Source organism: Poecilia reticulata, chromosome 16, assembly GCF_904066995.2.
Source record: "Poecilia reticulata chromosome 16, P_reticulata-male-v2, whole genome shotgun sequence".
Classification (NCBI taxonomy): Eukaryota; Metazoa; Chordata; class Actinopteri; order Cyprinodontiformes; family Poeciliidae; genus Poecilia; species Poecilia reticulata.
The window spans coordinates 11,616,628-11,641,011 of record NC_088845.1 but is presented as its reverse complement, the minus strand read 5'-3'; the positions used below and the strand labels follow the sequence as shown (position 1 = coordinate 11,641,011).

The window sequence follows — 24,384 nt, the reverse complement described above, 5'->3', positions numbered from 1 at the left end:
TTGGTATTTTTGGTTTTACTTCAATAACAACAAAAGTCTTGGATTTAAATTGTAATGTGACAAATAGCTTCATTCTTCATTCTTCATTCTTTTTCTTTCTTTTGTTAAAAGCATCCAATGAAACTTTTTTTTTAATAAATGCATTTTATGACACTTCTTTTATCAAGTTTTAAATGATTTATTCATCAGGGAAAATACATAACCCTGATAGAATAAAATTCCTGAAAGCACCAATTACAATTTTGTTCTCTTTAAACTTGAAAATCCTTTCTGCTGTGGTATAGTTAAAAAATGAATAAGGACCCTTTTTTGTAAAACAGTTTTAAAGAATTAATTGTTGGCAGCAAAAATCAATTAGACCAATTTTATTTGCCACTCAGATGTTCCAGAATGCCCGGCCTTCTGGTCTTTCAAACAGAAATCCAATAAAAAACCTTTGAAGTCCTGCTATAGCCATCAGCTGATCTACATTATTCAGGGGAACCAAAAAGAGGACATGAAACCAGAACAGCTGCTAATTTTTTCATATTTAGGAAAAAAATATGTCCATAATTTCACAGCTGCCAACTTGGCTAATTCACTCGTCTTTATAGAAGAGAGATTGTCATAAAAAGCCACCACAGCTGCTGCAGCACAATTGCAGGCTATATCTCACACAGAGACTTCCAACTCTGTCATATAGGAGTGGATCGTTCCTCTGTGCCAGATGGGGAGCCAGTTTGGACTTGAAACGCTTCGTTCAGGAGTGTAATAAATAAGAAATAATAACAGGAGTAGCTGACACCATTACAAGCCTTCTGGGAGATTTATTCAAGCGTTCAGGAAATGAAGACACTTCTTGATTTGTTGACTGTGTTGCTTCATACGAGTACTGAAAGAAGAGCTTTAACTCTGGATTCTGAAACAAAAAACAAATATTTGTATGATTAAATATTCATGTGGCAAAAGATGGACAATTAATCTGCAGGTAGTTTTTAATGGCTTGTCTGTCATATTTTAGAAATAAGTCACAGAGTCATGATGGAATGGTTGCTTAGATATTGATTTAAATTGTCTGTCAGTCATTCTCACTGTGTAATGCATTAGCAATAATATTATTATTGTATATAATACAATTGCCCAGATTAAGGTGTGCTATTTTTAATAATATATTATTCTCTGGTGTCTTATTAAAAAAGTTAAAATGTAAGAAGAAAATTGTGGAAAAATGTAGCAGTTTTTACACATCAACTGTTATAACCTCGGGGTATTTTACCACACATTGCTTAGTCCCAAATTTTCTGTTAAATATAAAGTTCAATTTCTACAGCATGTAACTTTGCCATGGTTGTCTTACACAGTTCTCTTTTTCTCGGGGGATTTTTCCTCTGTTTATCTGAACTTGTCGTTGAAGCCCTTCAGGGGCCTTCACAAAGCCCTAACCCCAGACAGTTTCAGGAAGAGTGAGAGTACCGACAGCAGTGAGGCAGGCATTATCACCTGCACCAGTTTCTGCCCTCACCTAATCCTTTCCTGGCAGGGGAAGGAGCAGTTTCCTGCCGCCAGGTGCTCAAATCTGGTGGAAAACCTTTTGTCTATACGAATGCCTGGGAGAGAGAATTAAATACTGCTGAACTTCTTTCAGTTGTGGCAAGATAAATGTTTTGGAGTTGTGCTGTACATTTAGAACTATATCTGAAGACAAAGCTGTTGACTGCCTTTTTGTTTTGCCCTGTTTTTTTTTTTCAAATCAAAACAAGACGACCAACATCATAATTATATAGAAACATACATTTATATACACATTTTGCTATACTTGAAAAAAGCTACCTTTCTGCTGATTTAGTGGAGCAATTAAAGAATCTCTTCTTTACAAAGAAAAGACGTCCATAAACTGCAATTTACAGTTGGAGATGAAATAATATTTTAAAAAATCCATATAAACCATTTGAAGTCTTGAAAAGACAGAAAGATTTTTGATATTTGAACAATATGACGGCAGATATTGACTTAGGTATGTTTGAAACAAATGGCTAGAATTCCTTTAACTTTTTAATTAGCTTTCCTTCTGTAAATTCTTGTTGTGGATGCAAGTACAACAATGTACAGCTGCTTGAAGTTAGTCTATTTTAAAACGTGATGTTTCCCTTGTTTCATAGGGGAATAACACTTTAGCATAGCCAAGCTCTGTTTAGCTGTCAAGTGTTCGCTGCTGTACAAACTTAGCTGCTCAGGGCTGTAATGTTCCAGAACGACAATATCAAAAGCTTCTCAAAACTCCTTTTTAAGTGCACTTATCATGCAACGCAGGAGGTAAAGCCCTGCAGATTTATATGTGACAAGCCTGCTGCAGCTGATATCAGTACAGTCAATCAGGTGCCTTTTTATTCCTGAAGCCAACCATCGGCTTCAAACACATCCTGTGGCTCTGTCCATCCCGCAGAGTGCGCTCCTGTGGAGAAATGTCACCTCTTTCCACATCATTCCATCTACCATACTTCCATCTTCTGGTTGCATTTACTCACCCTCTCTCTCCACTTTTATTTTAAACTTTCTCCACATCTATCACTTTCTTTATCTCTGTCTCCTTGCTCTTTATGTCTGTATTGATTTTGTGGCAGCGTGCGCTCCATGCTTCTTGCCCTTTTTGATAGAGGGAGTGAAATGGAGTCTCAGTCTGCCAAATGAAATCAAAGTCTTTTTTTTTTCTTCCCCTCCCTCCCTCTGTTCCTTCGCTCCATTGCAACAAGCGCGAACTCCATCAGCTTTGAACTTGCGTGTGTGAAATGAGCTCTCTTTGCTCTGATTGTCATCCCATCTCTGTGCCCTTTCTCTTGTTCTTTGCTCCCCATCGCTCTTTTTTCTCCCACCTTCCAGCTTTAATTCAGTTTGATGTTATTTCTTTGTGTTACTGTCAAAAATAACTCTCTTCCAGCAGCATTTTACTTTGACTAATGTCTTATTTTCTCCTTATTTTTTTTATTTTTTTTGGTGCATATTTAGAAATTAGTTTTCTTGCTTTTAAATTGTTATATTTCAGTGTAGAAATCTGACACTGGCACATAACTTTAACAGTGGACTTTAAAAATAATAGTTTTTACAATATGACAGGTTAAAAACCAGAAACGGTTACTAAAAGGAAGCCAGTCTTATCCGTTTTGTCTCATCTGGGTCATGTTCACATTGACAACATCCTACAAACCATTTTGTTGTTTGTGTACTAACTTCTTTCTCCTCCTTGGAGATCTCATGGTGTTTCCAGGCATGGTAGGAGACTACCTGACTACATAACTGAGCAGATAAATCAACAACCTTATCCTCCTTAAGGGAGATCTGGATGTTTTTTCTTTCTTGCCTTCATGTAGCAGGAAATATTGGAAGAAATATGTTCTTTTAAAGTGTGGTGACCAAGAAAGTTTTATTTATTTATTTTATTTTTACATGTACCAGTCTCAAAATAAACTACAACAATGATCTGCAACAGAAAACATTCACTAAATTTGGAAGAAATATATACATTTATGCTTTTTCCCTTACATAGTAATCTGATATGGATAACAGTGGGAAATTCCAGCAACAGAAGTTTATTTTTCCATTATAAATAAGCAGCTTATTGATAAACTGGAGGTTTTTGTGGATGCAAAAGCTGTGGTGCAGGGATTTTTTTAAAGATATTTTGAGGCATGAGCAAAAAGTGTTTAGAATATTTAATCATTCAACATTTAAAAAAAAAAACATGATATTTTATTTCCAACAGATCAGTGATGCATAAAAATAAGATGCCTTGCTGTGTTCTGTAGTGTCCTGCTGGTCATTAGGGTTGTGTTTATAGTATTTTTTTTTGATTGAATTTTCTGCCTTTGCTCTGGGAGGAGATCTATGCGTTCAAAGTTTTTTTTCATTTCTTTAGAGAGCTGCAGTTTTTGATCTGCAGAGATATTTATTTGAATGCTGTGTAAACATACTCCAGTATGAGGTTCTGATGATAATCTTTAACAAAAATAAATAAATAAAATATAAACTGTTTTAGGGTTTGGTGGTATTAAAAAGCATATATTATATTTCAAAGTCAGAAAACCTAAAACCTTAAAAGTATAAAGTCTAAGTAAGTCAAGATCAACCTCTTCATTGTTTCTGAAAGCAGAGAAGTAGTTATGAAACACACTTTTTGAGTAACAGCCATCAAAACAGGAAGAGGATATAAAGATGATGGCCTTCCATCTGTAACACCAATTACTGGAAATCTCGCACAATAATGACAAAACGGATTGTTTTCTAGAAGAAGAATAAAACAACAAAAAATACTTAGTCCTGTTAAACAGGTCAATAAACATTTGGCCACTTATTGGCAACACAGACTGTGGAGAGAGTACTTTTGCTAATTTAATTTTTGCAGAAAACGTGGCTGAGATTGTAGTGGCTGAAGACAAATTTCTATAAACATAAAACTGAGCAGAGAGTAAACAGCCAGACTGCAGTGTGCATTTTTGTAAGCATCAAGTTTATCAATATTGTGCAGCTTTTGTTGAAATCAAAGGCATATCCACCCATTCATTGCACTGCATTCATCTTAAATTGTGTTGTGAATGTAACGGGTCTCAGTGGAAACCCAGTGAGCGTTCTTTCTAGAGACACTGTCCAGCCCTTACTGGAGTAACCCCAAAGGATGATGGGAAATAAAAATCCTAACGTGAGTTGTGGTCTACCTGTAGTCTCTTCAGAGCAGTGAGGTGAAGACTTCAGCAACACTTGAAATACTGAGGAACCAACTTTCATTGTGTTTCACTGTGTGGGCTACATCTGGGTCATTCCTCCTCACAGTGGGACGGACTTTGAAAACCTCCGAAGAGGGTTTACACTTTCGTTCTGGCAATATTATTTTTTAAGACAAAATCTTTTGTTGTAGGAAAAAATATATATCATTGTCTGTTGTTGCTTAGTGTGACAGATGCGGTGACCACATCTAAAGCACTTTCCCAACTAAGGATGACCCACAAATATCAAACAGTGTCAGAAGTGTCCTGGAAATACTGTGCTGTGACGGCTGCTGTGACTGATGTCACTGATTCCCAGTCACAAGTGCTGCTTCTTTCATCCTTTCTTTTTTTTCCCTTATCCAACTCCAATAAAAAAAGCGTATCAACACCTGTAACTTCTGTCCATGGACTAGACCATTGTCTGTAGCCTCTTGTTTCTTGTATTTCTTCAGTAACTCAGTCATCCAGTCTGGCATGATCAGTGGAACAGGGCAAAAGGAGTTACTGTCATATTGAGCTTGCATGGTGTGACTGGTTCAGATCCTGCGCAAGTTTGACATTTGCGTAGTTTGTGCAGGGCTTTAAGGATGATGTCTGATCAGGTGTCAGAGCCATTTCAGAATTTGATGCAGCGGAGCAGCAGTTCCACTTCAAGCCTTCTATGCGTTTCCTCCTCCTTCTTACCGTCACTCATGAATGACACACAATGGTACTTCAGATCTTCAGATGGGTAGAGACTTTCCGCTGGCCTGTAGGGATCTATCCACCCTTTTCCAATTTGGAAACAAGATGTCAGATTTGGAGAAGCTGACTCTGTCTTTACACTGAGCTGCAAAAGTCTCCAGTACGAGCCGAAGGAATGAGGAATGAGATGAAACCCTCATTTGAACAGTGGCTTTGATTCTTTTAAAACTGTGGCATGGTTTCAAAATGGAAACTGGCAAATGCCACGTCTTGTGTTTTATTGTAACATTTTTGCCATCACATTAACTCCCATAGCCAAAATAGCTATAAGGTATTCTCCAGTCTCCAAGCTACATTTTTTTAAGGATTTTTGGCTCGTCTGATTCAGCACATTGAGGTCTTTAGTGTTTAACAGTGAAGCACACTTTTTTCCTACAGTATTTGTAATAAATGTTGATATTCAGTATTCTAGCGACAGAGCTAAGTGCCCTCAGACTGTTAAAATATAAATCTAAAAGTCATTACCTAGTGCTGCCAGCATAACCTGCAGAACTGTCCGCTAAAGCACAAAGCATTAATCATCTTTTGTACAATGATCGTGTGGCCTGTAACGTTGCAAGAGGATATATATTTTTAATAAAACCTCCTCTCTTTCGCTCCTCTGTCTCAGGGCGACGGCTTGCAGCTGGAGTACGAGATGAAGCTGACCAATGGCCAGTCTTTCTGGACGCAGCATTTTTCTGCAGATGAGTTCGGTGAGAATGATTAGACGGAACAAAAGGGATTATGGAGTGGATCGCCAATGGCACAAGCTAACACCACTTAGCACGGCCAATAAAGCACACTGCTCTGAACAAATTGCAATAATGAAGGGACGGCTGAATGAGTTAATGATGATGGATGAACTGAGAGGGAGGGATGAAGAGAATAGGATGCCCATGTATCTTCTAAATGAATTATTCCTACATCCCCAATGCCTTTGTCCGCTCACACCCTGTCTATTTTCTCCCAAACTTACTTTATTTACTCGATTTTTTCTTTTTCTTGTTTTTTTCTTTCCTGTTCGTTCTACATTTTTATTTGTTTACATTTTGTGAATCTTTCCTTAAGTCTTTTACTTACTTCTCTCTTGCTCATGTGTTTGCTTTTAAATTATTTTACTCCAATCACAAACTTCTTCATACTTCTGCTAACTCATTCAACTTTTGTTCTCAGGAATTTTGGAGACTGACATCACGTTCCTGGTCATCTTCACGTTAGTGTTCCTCCTCTCCTGCTACTTTGCATGTAAGTACTACCTTTTCTACTTAGTATAATCACTTTCCCCTTTAGGGCAACTTACTTTGACTCCTGGAGCTCTCTGTAATCATTAAATGGACTTTGCCTTGGCTCTATTTAAAAAAAAAAAACCCTGCATGTTTTCTTGATGGGAAAGAAGTAGATTCCCGTGTTCCTCCTGAAAAGTAAAGGTCAAACTAGGGAGATTCTTCTCTAAGGATTCAGCATTTATCACGATGAAGCTCATGTCTTGGAGAAACAAGAGTGACACTAGGCTGGAAACAGAGGTTCCTTTTTTTGCATAAAGATGAGAAGTTAAGTTTTGGAGCCAACAAAGGTCTTAACTTACTGAAATATGTTTTCTTTGAAAATTTAAGATGAAAAACCCTGAAGTGACTGAGAACTTGAGTAAAAATGAGGCTTAATAAAACAGGCACAGTCCCAGTCTATTATCAGATCAAGTTTTCCCATGTGGTCATATTATCTGACTTTGTCTAATTTAGTGGCATCACCTAACTAAATTAGACCTAAATTATACTTATAATTTGTAGAGTCCTGTGCCTTTTCTGTTCAGAAACTAACCAGACACATCACTTTTTGTCTGCTTTAATAAATTATTTAAAAATTAAGGCAACACTGAATTAGTATTGTTTTAATGAGAGTTTCAATGACAAGAAAACTAGTAAATATCACAGAAAAGTCAGCAAGCAGATGAATGGATGTTTTTTTTTCTTTTATTTATTGAATTTATTGCTCTATATGTTTCTTTACATTTAATAAATTATTCTGAAATCTAGAAAAAAAATATAAGTCAAACCACAAAGTAGTGGGTCTTTGTAAATATGCCAAACTGTAACCCTATTTTCCATCTGTCTCTACCTAAGACATTTGATGTAAAGACAGCATACAGAATATATGGCGCTAGAGTAGATGCACAGCAAAGATCCACAATAAGAGTGCAGAAACAAAACATTAACGTGAAACAAACACAACTGATAAATAGCCAGAGTTACTCTACTGAACATAACTGATGAATATATCTCAATGCCTATTTCACTTATTAAACTTAATTGTAAGGCCTAAAGATATTTTGCACATGTTTAGTAAATACCCACTGAACATATGACACCTGGCTAAAGAAGCTTAGCCTTTTCACAATGTGTGTAGATATTAGACATGTTGTACATATTAGATATTGGCAAAGCATATTTCTCCTATAAGTGTATGAAGAGAATTAGAGATTTCTACTCACAATTAGCTAAATGACATATAGCGACTATTGAATTTTTTGCAGCATCATTATCTGCTGAAGTTACATAGTACAAATCTGTGTGTCCTGAATCAATATTTGGGGTCAGTCTCCTCTACAATTGCTACTTTGCAGATCAGAAGCCTTAAAGTTGAGAAAGTCCTGATCTAGCTAAATTTACAAAGAAAAATGGTCCAAGATCACAATCCCTGTATGCTCCAGCCTTGGAAAATTTAGATGACCAAGTTCTGTTTTGTTGCCAAAAAGATGTACAAAATATTATCAGAAGGGATGCTGACAGATGTTGGAATGGTGATTTTTCTGAAATTGCCACTGTGAGATTATGGACTATGGTGCTTACATGAGTGACAATAAATGTGCAGGGTTTAACAAATGTAATAAAATAGCTTAAGAAATAGGTCTAAAGGTCATATGGTGATAAAGTCAGTAGAAGGTTTTATTTTTAGGTGACATTCTTCCTTAAAGCACTTGACAGATCGAGTCTAGGAGCACAGAGCAGCTATGAGCTGTTGTTTTCAATCCTCCCTCGCCTGATACATTTCCCCCGCTGGCCACCGCATTGTTTTGGTAGTAAAATAGGCTGCTTAAATATGCATTAAGAATATTTCCTCTCAGATTAGGTAGCGGAAACCGAGATGAGATGTATCAGGGCTCATCTGGAGATGGGCATCACAAGATGGAAGCATACTAATCATTGCTCTCCCTATTTATCTGGCCCGTTCCCTTGTTCGTCTGCGTTCTCCTGTTTTCTCCCTCTCTCCGCACCTCCCTCACTCTCCTTGGCCATCTGTTAGCATCTCTCAGTCCTTTTTATCTGTCGCCCTGACGCACACACATGTACCCGCACCTCGATCACCTTATTTCTGTTTTTTCTTTTTCTCCCTCCAGACAATCTGAAGGGGAGACAGCTTCTTCACACAACCTACAAAATGTTTATGACGGCAGCAGGTGTGGAGGGTAAGAGCTTCTGTCCTGAACAGGCACACACCTACATCATCAAGACGCACACACGTGCACGCACCGGGGATAACAATGAGCCTCATTCACTGTTGCAGTATCTCGTATCTTAATCCGCGCTTGAAGAGCAGATATTATCACACTGATTAGTTCTGAATAGGAACTATTGCAAGCAGATGTGCAGGACTGCATTGTTCAATGAAGCTCGTTACTGATGAACCCCAATGCTCTCTTCATGCTGTCCTCTCCACTTCCTTTCAACTCCCTATCACTCTCTTATCTCTGTTGCTTTCTTGTCCCCAAAACCTTTCTCTTCTCTTCTGCCTCCCATGAATTCACCTCATCGTCTCCTCCTCCCAACTCTCCCTACTTCTTTCTTTCTTTCTGTTGCTGCATTTTATTCCCTTCTCTCTGCTTTAATCCCACGTCTCCTTTGCCTTCCTCTCCCTTTCTTCACTGTCTGCTAACCTATCCCTCTTGTCTCTTATATTCCTCATTTCACTTTCCACCCTCCATCTTTTTCCACTTGGCAGTGTTCAGCCTAATGTTCCATTGTGTCTACTGGGGCCTGTATGCCAGGGATGGAGTTGGCAACGGCAGCCTGAAGATACTCGGTGAGTTTCTCTCTCTGGATCGGTCACTGGCTGAATGACTGACACAGAGTCCGGCTGGAAGATCAGTCACTGTCAGAGCAGAGCGGTTGAGTGGACCATGATGGATGCATGTATGTTTGAAGAGACCTTGTAGATGGTTGGATGGGTGTAGGCAGGACAATATATGACTTAATGTGACTGTGTGTGCGTGCGTGCGTGCGTGCGTGCGTGCGTGCATGCATGCGTGTGTATGTGTGTGTGTGCGTGTGCGTGTGTGTGTGTGTGTCTGCAATATGTGTATCATGACCTGATTTTATTGTTCCCCTCTGATGTCACAGATTCGAAAACTACAACCTAATTACCTCCTCTGTCTTCTCTCTCTCTCTCTACCTCTGCGTCTGTCTCCAGGGAAATTACTGTTCTCCATCAGTTTCTTGGTGTTCCTTCTGATGCTCATACTGTTGGGTAAAGGTTTCACCGTCACCAGGTGGGAGAGAGGGAACATTGTCCTTTTTCTACACTTTTAGGTGTGAGCACATTAGGGGTGTAACATTGCATCCAGTTCATGAAATGAGACGGTAGATGATATGGACTTCAATGGAAAACGAGACCTTAGGCAATATTTTTGAGAAAACTGAAAATCTCAGTTTCTTAATTTTTTGTAATTAAAAGAATCTGGTTATCCATAATTTGGCCACAAGAACAAAATTTTCAGAGGCTTCTGTAGAGCTTGTATAATGAAGTGTTGTTGGCAGGGATAGTAAGAAGTTTTACACTGCAGATCTTGTCAACACGACATAATAGCTTAATAACTACTTCAAAAACGATTGGACTAAAATTTGCCGTCACACCTTTCCTGCAATTTATGTCCCGTTGATAAAATGAGAAGATCCTTGAATGATCTGAGTTTCTTCCCTTCGTATGGAGCAGAGAGTAGCACTGCACTCTTCCTCCTCTAGCTGTTGCTGCACAATGCTGGTCAGCTGGCTGAACGAAGGCTGCTAGACCTAAAAACCTAATTTGGCTGTTATGAAATATTTCTGATTAACAAAAACTGCAAAAACTTCAGCAGCTAAACTTTTGACTCCTGCTAATGCTGTTTCCAAAGAAAAATAGCAAGTTACAAACAGAACATTCATTAAATGGCCAACGTTTTCGCTCAAGCCTATTTTATATTAAAACAGACAAATACAAGTTTTATTTTTTGGTTTTGTTTTAGAAATATGGTGGCCTTTTCCCCATAAGTGTTGTGTCATTCCAGGTATGTCCTGGATAGATGACAGGAGCTTATAGTTACTTTACTAGATGAATACAGGTTGAAAGCAGATATAGCTTCAAAACACAAGGGTGATTTTAATAAGAAAATTATAGTATTTTAATAATGCAAGACATCACTGTGCAGACGTTACACCACTAGTGTATGCATGTATTTAGTCTTTTCTTCTGCATGTCTGTTGCATTCTGTGTCTCTTCTAGCTAAGTCAATGTCCCTCATTGTCACAGCCACCAACCCTGTCTCACAACATGATAATGCCATGTGTCAGTCAAATTATGTGTTGTGAAGCTGAACTCATAGTGTGACTGCATAACAGTTTTGTCCTCAGGATATAAAATATTAGCACTGAAATGTTGGGCAGTTGAGTAGTTTTCAAGTAATTTGAGTCAAATTATTTCCAGTAGTGGTTTGTTGTTTTTTTCCGCCGTCCTCTGGCGAGGATTAGTGGACATTTTCTTGTGACTTACAGCTCGACTGCACAATAGATTATTTATGAGTGCTTTTTCTCACTGGAACATCAGCATTTATCCATCTTACACCTGACTGGAAAAGTGCCTTCCTGGCTCAGCTGTCACTGGTGCTGCCAGTTTTCTAAATTCATTTTTTTCAAATTCCAATTTTCAGGCTGGAAAGACATAGAGTGACAGCTCCTGTTCTCATTAGTTTGTGATGCAATGTTATGTTAGACAAATGGATAAATGGCCTTTTGTTTTGACCACTGTTCAAATTTTGTGGATTTTTCTTGCTTTGTCATCTTTCTCTGAGAAGATTCAGACAGAGCAAATAATGAGCTTACTTATTTTTTAGGAGATTTTTTTAGTCTCTAGTTATCATATCCACCCCAAAATTTAGAGGATTCTGTGATCTCTGGACTGACTAAACTTTATATTTACTACAAATGTACATCAAGCTAAATAAATGTCTTTTTACCAAAACCTGAACAGAATAACATTATAACATAACTTGCAGTTTCTGCATTGTTTTAAAATGTTACAGAAGTCTTGATTTTAATAATCTAAATATGTGACTGTAAATGACCTGTAAATTGTCAAGAACAGACTTGACTAGCACTTTAGCTAGTCCAGATGATCTTAAACTGCTTCCCATAGCATTCATGCATTCACTCATTCATCCATACACTCAACTTGCCTTAAAAAAACATACGATTTTGCGCACCAGGTCTTGTCTTTCATTTAGTTATATCTCGAATGTGCTTAACTTCAAACATCAACATTTTTATTCTTCAAATTCATTCATTTCAAGTTAGAAATTTTGTTGAGGAATTTAGATGTTGTTAAGGAAGTTGAAGAAGCTTTGTTGAAACATAAAGATTTCAGTAGTTTCCTGAAACTATTTTCAATGACCATTATGAATCTTCCTGTATGGCCTGTCTTTTGCTGAAGTTGGATGGCCGTGGTGTTAAAAACAATGGACTAAACTGCCAGAGCCAAGTAGACAAAGTTATATTTATTTACTTAATAACTTATATTTAACTTTCTTAAAAGTTTAAGTTTTGTATTATGTTAATAACATACGTAATGTAGGGCCGGGTTAGGTTTTAAGCCAGTCTTAAATCCAACTTCCTAAAAACTTGTAGAAATCCTGTTTTTGACTAAAGTGTTCAATGATGAAGTTTGAAAAAAGCAGTTTTGAATTTAATGCTTAAAACTAGCATTTGCCCTCTATTTCAAACATATAAACATAAATTCCACTTTTTGCTCTGTTTATGAGCTACCTTCAACTCATAAACGGAGATCGACCGTGTTCAGTTTGTTTTCATGCATTAAGCTAGCTGCTACAGCATCACCGATCAGATGCATAATGCGTGCGTGCACCTGCATCTGTCCCTTTCATCTGTGCATCTCTTAGTGCGTCTGAGTGTGTTTGATTTTTATCTTCCTTCAAATGTGTGTCTGACCTCTGACCTGACTGGTTTGTTCCTGTGTGGCAGGGCGAGGATCAGCCACAGTGGCTCTGTTAAGCTGAGCATCTACATGACAGTCTACACAATCACCTATGTTATCCTCTTCATCTATGAGGCAGAGGTGCAGTATACACATAACACTCTCTACACACACATTCAGTTCTACACGTAGCAGCAAGGCCATAAGTTTATCCTTACTCAGATAAATCGGTGATTAAACTTTAGTTGCTCTGCTCATCGTGGCTGGTCTGAACTTTTGGCATGTGTAACTGTGGGAATAGAATCATACTATTTTCAAAAACACAGCCACAAAGTTCGTAACAACTTTTAGTTTCATGCATTGAAATAAAAATTAAACACAGTAATAATTGAACATGTTCTTGCATAACTGGGGCTATTGTTTCTGGTTTCTGTTCCAATGTGGCAAAAACAAGGAAGCCGCCAGAGTGAATCAGAAATGCTAATCTCCAGAAACATAAGAATTTCAAAGCTGCAAGGAAAGCACCAGAGAACATCCCCCAGAGAGCATGGTTTCTACGGTTCCTAGGTTTCACAGACACAATTTAATTAAATTCACTTCATTAATTTAACTCCAAATGAAATCAAAGGTCACGTCAGGCTATTTTATAGAGTAGAATAAACAGGTTAATTAAAGTTAAATTAAATATAATCTTGTTCCTCACACAATGCTTAAAGCAAGTGTCTCTGATCTAAAGGTGTTCAGAAAAACTGATTTCAGTCGATGACTTGCTTAAAAAAACAGGATTAAACAGGGCCAAGGGAAAGGCTTAGAAGAATATTACTGCAGGAAAAATAAAAAAAATAAAAACCCACAACTCAAAACTAATGTTTCAGATGAACCACATTTTTTCTGATTTATTCTTCTATTGATGCAGAAAACTCCTGGACATGGTATCAGAAATGAAGCACTTCAGTTTCTTTATGTTCAATAAAAGGAAACCTCAAAGGAAAAACTGTGTTTATGTGGTAAAATAATATAAAATGGTTTAAAGCTGCTGTGTGCCTGCTTTCCTTATTGGTAATGCATGCAGAGAATATAAAGACAGTAAAAATAGTAATAAAAACAAATTACACAATAAGAAATTCTTGCTGTTATAGATGGTCGTAAAGAACTGTTTGCGCACTGAAAAACATCCAGCTAGAAAACTGTAGGGATAGATAATCTGTTATAGCAAAAACAAAAAGATAAAACCTGTTGAATGCAAAGATTTGTTGAAACTATCAAAAGACCTTATAAATAGATAGATATATTTATGTGTTTAGTTCTCAGAAATCATAGTACACTGTGAATTTTTCTCCATTTACCCCAATGTGCGCAAACAGAACAATTTACACAGCCATCGTATATGTAGTTGGTTTTAATATTTCACAAAGTGGGCCTCATATTTAGATTCCCATAAAACTCATTTTTAGAAACGGCAACAAACATGGCAAGATGAGAAACTATGTGGCATTAACTGCAGTCTGACAGCTACTAATTAGTTACTTCTGCTTATTACACCGTTAAAAAGCTTTTTAATGTTACAGTGTCCAATAAATCTGTCAGCCAGATAAAAAGTAAGGATGCAGAGACCTTGACCCAATTAAATATTCATCAACAAATGACAAAAAAAACAGCAGGCCTGATTTGTTAATTGGCTCTTAGTTTGTTCACAGACTTAATTAGGATGATAATCATGGTGTTTGTTGACCTGCTAAACATCTTATGGTTGTGACATTGAGCTTGTTGACATTTAGATCTGCGTCTCTTCAGTCTCACTCCGTTGCAAGGAGTTGAACTCTGACTTTTTCGCACTTCATTTAGGCTTTTTTCTTTTTGTGAATTAATGATGCGTAATTGCAAGTCCACCTAACTGAGAAACTCCATACGGTTTAGTAAGAGGAACCTTTTAAAAATGAATTCTTGAAGTTAATTTTTTTGACCAGTTGTTCACTGGTCAATACTTTACGGTTTGCAACAGTCAGACATAGTTAGATTTGGTCAATAGATATTAACTATTCAACAGAAGAGTTAAAAGAGCACAGTCCCACCACTGGCTTTCCCAATATATGTGAATCGGCCAAATAAATCCTAAATATATGGATGCCTGGGATTTATATTTGTTCCTCTTCACAAAGTATCACTGAAGCTGACTTAATAGTTTCTTAGTTTAGTATTTATTAAGGGGTTTACGTAATTATGTGGAAATGCTTGTTGGTGAAGCCCCCAGTTGGAACAGATTGTAAAGTTATTTTTTCTATTCTATTCTACTGTAACTTCCATTCTAACAAACACACAGGCAGAAACTGGTGCATTTAGTGTGCATTTCCTGGCCACGGACCGCTCAGCAAACCATGTCCACATATGTTAAAGCTCTATTTAGCTTTTTTCTCTGAATAATCTCATAAATATTCATGGAAGAATGTGCCCTGCAGATGAGCGTGGGCTGTAATGGCTTTTTCTGTCAGAAACTTATTACATTGACATTTTACTAATTATACAAATGCATCAACTTGACTGCAAAAACATATAAAAATTAGTTTTGGTTCAAGATTTTAAATTCCAAGAAGAAGAATAAGCGTGCTTCCTAAGCAAAGAATACAACAATTCTTATTAAAAGTTAACTTTTTATGCACTGTGTATTCTATATTATAATATTTGCTTTCAGTGGTAAATACCAGATTAGTGATCTTTACATATTTCCTTGAAAGTTGGATTTTTCTAATCAGCATACTGAGCAACTTTAATCTTCGTAAACCCCCCTGTTTTTTCTGTCTTCCTGAAAGGGGATAACACATTTAACCAGCACATGATCTTATGAATTAATAATTCACAGAGGAGCGTAAAGTAGTACATATATCTTTGCTCAGTGAGAAGGCTTCTGCACAGTCAGATGTAACGCTGCCCCATTTAGAGACGGTGGATTACAGCCTTTGAATTCAGGGTGGTAATGACCCCGGAGGAGAAGAAGGCTGCAGAAGTATCTGTGCTATTTCTGATATTGAAGCATGCAGCCGTCTCTTCCAATACGTGGTTCTGAAGTGGTATGATTTATCAGCCGCCTGCCCTTTTGCACAGGCCCTTCTGTTTAAGAGCTTCAAACTCTGGGGAGCTCTGTCTAAAATAAGCGAAACTAGGTTGGAGGAGGAACGGAAATTAAGACTTGAAATTTGGACCCGATACTGTGTGACTGCAGTTTGAAGTCTGCCAGGCTCTGGTTGGCTGAGTGCATCCCGAACATCTCCACGCCGAACTCTTAGCACTATGCATTATGTAGCAGCAAGAGTAACCGTGTAAAGTCAGAGCCTGTATCCAGTCACTGGATTGTGAAATACAATCCATTGTCTGCACATGCAAACACACATCTCACACACACACACACACACACACACACCCAGACAGAGCTGTGAGCACACATGCCGATGCCCTAGATGTGGAGAAGTGTCAATGTCAAACCTTCGCACAGACGGGAACTAGCTGCTCTTGGCTCGGTCACCGCGGCAGATCAGCTAACCCATGAGCAATCCATCATTATGAAATAGGACACAGTCTGCACATTTTCTCTGTATTAAGGTTCTGCTTGTTTTTAACGCGTCTCGTGTTCCTGTGCCAGTTCTTTGACCCAGGTGAGGTGCTTTACGCCTACGACAGCCCCGCAGGCTACGGCCTGATGGGCCTGCAGCTGGTCGCTTACGTGTGGTTCTGCTACGCCGTGCTGGTCTCGCTGAAACACTACCCTGAAAAACAGCCCTTCTATGTCCCGTTCTTCACCACTTACACTCTATGGTGAGACACCATCTCCACTTGTCGCTGACTGTTGCACCATGTGAGCTGATGAGGCATGTACATTTCTCTGTGATCTTTACATTTTAATTATTTATGTAGTTCAGTCAAAACAAAAATTAAAGCGGATAGCAGGCGCTTGAGGTGGGGAAGTCCCAACTTTGTGCTCGTCTTATGTTGCAGATAATTATTCCCAGATGAGAGATAGCTGGAGGATATCTATATTAATGAGCTGTTCAGACTTCATGTGTGAGAATAATTATGCAATGCCTGTGAAAAAATAATAATGTTTCTTGAACTTGTTTCACATTTTGTCCCATTACAACTACAAAAGTGGATGCACTTTAATGAAATTTTGCTCTCCCAATGGAAGGATAAGCAGTTTAAACACTGTTTGTTACAAAAAATTATTAATGCATAAATATGATAGAGTTTGTTTAAATTATCTCAGACTCCCAGTTTATTCCCATAAATATTTGATGGAATGTTTTTAGGAAAATTCACCATCTTTACTTCCTATGAAAAGTTTCCAGAAATTCAATACAAATTTTCCTCAACTTTCCAACTCCTTACATTACTTACACAGTTGAAACCAGATGTTGACATAAACTGAATAAAATGACACATACACCATTCTTACTTAGTTAGAATTACCAAAAAGAATGTGTTTGTTAAATGTCACAATAACGAGAAACAATATGTCAGATAAAATCATATAAAATACCATAAAACTCATTGTTGTTTTTGGTTGTAACATAAAATAGAGGCACAAACATTAGCAAGAAACCATATGTTTCTTGCTAATGTTAGTTAATGTTAGTTAATGTTAGATGGTTCACATCTTATAAAAAAGACAAAAAGATGGATGGTTTAGTTTCTCGGCTTTTCAACCAGTGCTTCTAATAGTAGAGGTTTAAAATGAAGCATAGATTACAAAGACTAATATTATCTCTCTCTCACTGCAGCAACTATCCCCTGCCTCATTATCCACTTCTCTCCTTCCATCATTATCACTCTGAGCGCTTTACATATTTTACTCCCTGAGCTCTCTGTCTCTCACCATCAAACCATACTCTCATCAGTTACTTTAATGTTCTCCCTCCTCTCTCTTATCTCTTATCTTTTTTTTTTTCTTCCTCAGGTTTTTCGCTGTGCCTGTGATGGCTCTGATCGCCAACTTTGGGATTCCTCGATGGGCTCGGGAGAAGATTGTGAACGGCATTCAGCTCGGCATCCACCTCTACGCTCACATCGTTTTCCTTGTTCGTACCACACGCACGTGCTCATGCGGACCCCGGCACCTTTTTGTAGAGCTGGCGTTATTCAGGAGTCATTATTGCCACAGTCTGTCATCCATAATTGACAATCCATGAGTTCTTACTGCGTAGCTCGGGAACGTCTCCTCCACACATCATTATCCATCTCTTCGTAACCTTAAACGCAGCGTTGTTCACTAATGGGCCGTACAGTTCTGTCAAATATCTTCAGTCCTCACCACACACCTCTCATGTCTTTGTCTTTACCTAGAGCTTATAGGTTACAGACATATTCCCCAAGCTATCTTGAATAAACGTTAAGGAATATTTATATTTCTTCATGAATTTATTCTTTTTTTTAGGTCATTACGAGACCATCAGCAGCCAACAAGAATTTCCCGTATCATGTTCGGACCTCCCAGATTGGGATCTTGCAGTCCAGCCCCAAAGGAGGCGAGGGAGGGGAAAGTTTTCCCCACCACGCCTATGGGAACAGCTCCTTCCTCGGAGATTCTCAGCCCAACTTCACCGAGCTCTTCTCCATCCAATCAGTAAGTCTAAATGTGATGTGTTCCTGGATACATTTGAGTGGTTGATATGCAGCCCAGAACATCTCATTTGAGAACTAATGAAACAAAAGGAAGAACCAGAAACCGCAACGAGATGCATATTACGCCGCATGTACTGTCTATATAATATCCACTATAAATTCCCCATTATTTTGCAGCGCTTGCTACATTTAATTAGATAAGGGCTCTAGTGTACTCATTTTCTGATGCTTTTTGTGTGTCAAACGTAGCTTGAAATTAACTGCTGTCTTATCGAACAGAAGTGCCTGAAAATAGAAAGCGATTGGGGCAGCAGCGCAGTTTGCGAGGGAGCGTGTTTTCAGGGATTATTTCTCAGCAAAATACTTATCTCCTCCAGGGGATGACGCATTGCATAACAATATGCCTGACACTAAAACTCTTGAGTGAAATTAAATATAAGTGTGAGCAGAAATTCATGGCAAGGCTTAATTAAGCTGTTGTGTTTTCTCTGATGAATTGTCTTGCTTCGGTTGCTTTCAGCTCTGAAGGTGTTGCTTTTTACGCTACATAGAGATGAGTGACAGAAAAAGAGCTGTAATTCTCAGCTACAGCATTACTCCTTTAATGTAGCAACAAACAGGCATCTAAAAATGTTATTTTTTTTAAACAATTCTAAATTGTGGGGGGAAAGAGGATTTATAAGGATGTACCAGACCTTTACCCCGTTTTCTTAAGTTATAACCACAGGTTTTGATGTTCATCTCCATAATGTGTTTGATACATGACATCATATATTTACTTCATTACCACATTAGTAATTTTACAAAGTCTAAGCAGAACAAAATTCACCATGTGGTGGATTAGCGACCTGGTTTGTTGTTAATGGTAACCTTGGTATCAGTGCAATTTAAAAAGTCTGGAAATATTTCTAATCTGCTTTTATTTATTCCAAGTTCTGATAAGGTAAATAAATCTAAATTTCAGTGGGAAAATTTGAGAATCTATTTGTTATTGTGAAATCTACAACCTGTATCTAAAAGATGTAATTGATTGGTAGAAGACATAAAGTCCAACTTTGTAAACAAAGATAATTGTAATTTTGCTTTTACAGTGTGTGATGTCCCTTTTTGTTGTGGTACCTCTAAATAAACTTCAGTAAAAGCTATCATTCTTAGAAGTCACATTGTTACTAAATAGGGTCCACTGGTGTGTAGTTTAATCTCTATGTATCTGACTATTCTGTAACGGCTGCAGAGGTTTTTTAGAGTACATTAGTAACAAACACTGTAAATACAGAGGAACCCAAATGTCAGATTACTGAAACAGTTTTGTGAAGATTTAAAGCAAGGTTTCATTAGGAAGCTAGTCCAAACATACAGACTAATTTGACCTAAAACTGTTTGTGGCAAGACTCAAAAATGAGTCTTTCAGAGACTTTGTAAAAAAGTGAAATCTGTTGATCCAGATGAATACAATTCCAGTTAATTATGTTGCCAGATTTTTTTTAATTAGGGTTTGTAATGTTTCAGAGTAAATACCAGCTTATCATGAGATTCAGTTTTATGCATGAGCACTGGTGAGGTACTTTGAGTTAACAGATTCAGGGTAATGATGGGCTGAACGTGATTATCAATATGTAGGTTTCCTGCTGTTTATAACCAAATCTTTATTTTATCCCAGTCAAACATTCTCAGAGGTAAATTAGCATGCTTTTTGATTTGTCAGAAGATCTTAGTGCTGAGAGTGTTGAAAGTCCAGGGTTATGAATTGTTGTCATTATCATATAAATGATGCCTCAAAACTTTTTAATTCCAGGATCCGGTGAAGACCGTGGAAGAGACAGTTGCTCGCAAAGGACCCGACGTGCCGAGGAACAGCGAACAAAAGATAATCACCACCGCTGCAGACTTAACCATGATATTGCCGCCACCTCCACCTCCGATACCCCCACGCCCCGCCTCCCGCTCTCCCCCGATGCCCCCTCGACTTCCATCCTTCACAGAGTACTTCAGCATGCAGAGCGGCGGTGGAGGAGGCTTTGGGACGAAGGCATGAAATGGATGAGAAAGCGGGAAAGACTGTGGCAGAAAGGACGAAGGCTCCAGACAGAATTTACAAAGCTGGTGGGAGAGAAAAAGGTCATCCTAAATAACAGAAGAATTATAGATGAAGGGACATACATGAGAAGTCATCAGAAAAGTAAATCCCTAAATGGTCCTTTTAACTTGAAAATGGAAATGACCTGTATGGAGAAGCTAGGGGGAGGGGGGGAGATGGCTAAGACGCAAAGGCTGAGGTTGTAAAAGAATAAAGAAGCAATAAATATTTGATGTTGACCAGTTGAAGGCACACGGGAGAAAGATGACAAAGTGGATGTAGCCGGAGCAATAGAATGATAGCTGTGCACAATGTGGAAATGAACAAAATTCTTGAAATACTTTTATTCAAAAATTCATGAGGATTTGATGGTGTGCCTGGAGGAGTTTGTAAATAGCTAAAACTGTTGAGAGCAACAATTATGTATAGTTTTATTTCAAAATACGAGATTAATTCATGTTTTCTTTCCCCTAAACATGACATTCCAGTTGGTGCTTCGACCACAGAGAAATCCCATGCCATTATGTTTAAAATTAAAAAAATAAACAATAACTTTTTTATGTTTAAGACATTTTTGATAAAACTTAGATATATTTATGGTATATGGAGTCTGTTGTGTTTATTTATATTCTTACTGTATAAGCCTTCATTGGAGCTGGTTTTTCTGGATCAATATACTGATGTGTAACTGTAAATTGTCACATTTAGTCTGGGCATCCTGAAGTACAGTACTCGTAAAACATGCATGTTTGTGTTGTATTTTCCGTCCGAGAAGCAGATATATGTGCTCCATGTGACCATAGAATATTCGCTTATTGTGTGTGTTGAAATCCACACTTCTGTAAATACATACAATAGGCTGCAATATGTTTTTTTTGTTTGTTTTTTTTTTTTTTACTGCAAAACCTTTGTTAATTACTATTCAAATCAAAGCTGTCTTGCAGTATTTTGAACCTATAAGTAGACGTAGGCATGGGCTGGTATGATATTCTGAGTTCTGGTAACTTTAAGATAAACACCACAGTTTCACAACATATTTTGAAATGTTTAAACTTAATATTTAAAATTAGAGGGCCTGTCATCAGAGATTCATGGATCCTTTCTAGTTTTGTAAACATCCAACATGTCGTTAATAACTTTTAGCATATTCCAAATTATCTGAATAATTGCAACACTATTAAAAATGTACTTGTTTTTGCAATTTTGCCATGATAATGTATGTAAAGTAAGGAGGTAATGTCACAATGTGCGTGTGTGTATGAGAGAGAAAAAAAGGGTTTCTCTGTTATTTTAAAACTAAAACATTATTTGTTTAAAAAGATATTTTGAGAGATCTTTAGCCACTTTTATTAATATTTAGCACGGTTAGGATTAGTAACCATTAATAACTGGAAACGCTGTTCTCTCCAGTTTGTATCTTTGCAATTTCACACTCCAGTGTTACATCCATCTACCCAACAATTGCATCCTTTTCTTTAGGTTGTTAAATAACTTTGTAGCTTTGATCGCTTGTGGAGATCAGTGGTTATGAAACCGATGTGAAATATCAGTTCCTAAACTTCCTTACCAAAGAGTGTCGTTACACCACTGGGCAGCAAAAGATCATTTTTTTCTCAGTTCCTACAGGCTGTTCAATAGTCTGAGCCGGTTGAGCTGAACATCATCCGCTCATCAGCCGACTTGTCTGTTCATGTCTATTTAAAACATTTTCCAATCGTTTTCATTTTAAAAACCGAACACTACTCCTCATAGCTGTGAAAGCATATTTCTTTTAAAATTATTTTGTGCACGTAAAGAGGGTGAATAGTTGATCAATAACATTGACAATGTGAAGTGTTATTTACAAGTGACCATTTAACCTTGTTAAACTCTTGAACAAATTGACGTAAGTTAGTTACAGTATAAAGTAAAGTTCTGTTTTCTAGCACATCCTTTCTTCAGTTTGTCAATTAGAGCAGCTTAAATATGCATAATGGTTTTGATGATGGTACTTTTCATAATAATGATAATAAAGCCGAATACCTGCCCATGCCTAGTAAAATATTATTTATACTGGGCTGTTTTTAGTTAGTTTCACTGGAATGCAGAATATCCCTGATTTTAACTGTCATGTCTGTGTTTGTGGATGTTGGTGAATATGCTGATGCAATACAGCACAAGGACGGGGATGATGCTGAAGTTGGTCACAATCACAATTTCAACTTTATTCGGTTAATTCTTCTTGTAAAGATTTCCATCAAAATGGGAATTCTGTGATTTTAAAAACAGCGATGCCTTTGCATGTTTTGGTAATTGGGTTTTCAAAAGAAACAAAAAAATATATATCAGGAATGACTAACATTGAGTGATTTGATTTTAGTATTAAGACAGCATATTAAACTGCAATACAAGCCGTTTTTTGTTTTAAGAAGTGGTTGAGCAGAAATTTAACTTGAATTTGATATGATTCTTATTTAAATCCTAAGATATTCACAATTGACCAGTTTACTTTGCATTCCTAGTCAACCAACCAACCGTGATGGTTGCATGTTGTGATACTTGGGAGGCTCTGGTTCCTCTGTCCGCTTCAAACATCTTATATATTTTTACTATTTGGACAAGAATACTTCAACTCTTCTTTAATTTGTGACATATCTTCTGTTTTTCTTAACTGGTTATTTAAATTATTTTAACCTAGAAAAGGACATTTAAATGCCTGCTCATCTGGTTATAACTCCAAAACAATAGAAGGTTGTATTTCACTTTTATGTTTTATTTTAAAACTACAATCAAATAACCTCATGTTTTTTGTTGCCGTTTTCAATTCTTAGTTTCATACCCAATTACCAAAACAAGCATGTACCCAACAGGCTGTTTCTCTCTTCAGTGTTTTAAAGAAGGAACTTTATTCTCACCCCTGTCTTGTATCTGAACCACAACTCATTACATTTGTTGGCTTTTTACACCTTAATGTTTAAGCTGTGCAAAAAGCTGAACAAATATTCATAATTTTTCATCCCCATATATTGGGGAGGGGGAAAAATGTCTTGTAGAAGAAGCTGTGAAAGCAGCAACATAACTGTACATTTTGTCTGTCCTGCATGGAGCACTTTAATGTTCCTGGTCTTGGTCTGTTTATTTGTGCGGATCCATCTTATAGGACTGCTTTAAAAAAAAAAAAAAAAAATCTGTATTCATACTTCATGGAGAATTATTCCTACCTGTAAATACGGACTGAAAACGGTTTTTCAGACATTTTCGGGAATAATTCGTGCTTTGTTCGAAACAATTTCGGTGGTTTTATCTTGAACTAGAGAAACTGTTGTGCTCAGCTTCGAGCCGTCAGATTTAATCAGTGGCAAACTTGTTGTCATGGAGTACCGATGTTAGGACTGTGGTGTGTAACCTGTAGGAGTGTTTCCAGAAGTGTAACTTTGTGAAACTGACAGATACTTGAATTAGAATACTAATCGTCGCTTCTGAATATGTATGGTTTGTATTTGGCATGTCTGCCACTTCGTCTGCTGTTGCCATGACTTGACTGAACAGACGGGGAGAGGCGCACCGATATCGGAAACTTTGCTTAAGCGTCGTCAATGCTCACGTTTGATTTGTCATAAAGTGTTGTGGAGAAAGAACTTGAAGTAAAGATGTATGTGTGCATGACGGAGAACAGCACAGCTTACAGGTTACTCAGAGCGACCTGGTTAAGAGCACATCACAAAAGCACCATTCAGATGCATTTTAATGGTGTCAAATAATATTAATTATAAAGATGCTGTACATATATCCTTTTTCTCAAAGTAACTAATTAAAATATGGTTTTATTTAAAGCGTTGTCTGGCTGTTTTATTTGCGTGCCGTGTTGATTTGAGAGCCCGTTGCGTTCCAGTGAGGAACCGGGGCAGGAGTCCAAACACTAAATCTGATATTTGTTTATCGAGTTTGGGATTTGTTCTCATTACGAGGGTCTATTAAAGTAAAACGCTCTGGGGACGGTTTCCAGCCCGGTCCTGATCT

The 24,384-nt window shown here is 37.5% G+C and overlaps 1 protein-coding gene across 1 annotated transcript in view; it reads left to right on the top strand.

Annotated features, from left to right (window-relative positions):
* Positions 1 to 24,197, top strand: part of tmem145 (transmembrane protein 145) — a 58,328-nt gene extending 34,131 nt beyond the window's left edge. Inside the window, exons 6-15 of the mRNA XM_008431259.3 lie at positions 6,091 to 6,175; positions 6,636 to 6,707; positions 8,857 to 8,925; positions 9,459 to 9,539; positions 9,927 to 10,005; positions 12,746 to 12,839; positions 16,333 to 16,505; positions 17,644 to 17,764; positions 18,121 to 18,309; positions 20,104 to 24,197. Coding sequence (XP_008429481.1) covers positions 6,091 to 6,175; positions 6,636 to 6,707; positions 8,857 to 8,925; positions 9,459 to 9,539; positions 9,927 to 10,005; positions 12,746 to 12,839; positions 16,333 to 16,505; positions 17,644 to 17,764; positions 18,121 to 18,309; positions 20,104 to 20,343 — 1,203 coding nt within the window. The 3' untranslated portion in view covers positions 20,344 to 24,197. The remainder of the gene's footprint in view (positions 1 to 6,090; positions 6,176 to 6,635; positions 6,708 to 8,856; positions 8,926 to 9,458; positions 9,540 to 9,926; positions 10,006 to 12,745; positions 12,840 to 16,332; positions 16,506 to 17,643; positions 17,765 to 18,120; positions 18,310 to 20,103) is intronic.
* Positions 24,198 to 24,384: the final 187 nt, after the last annotated feature.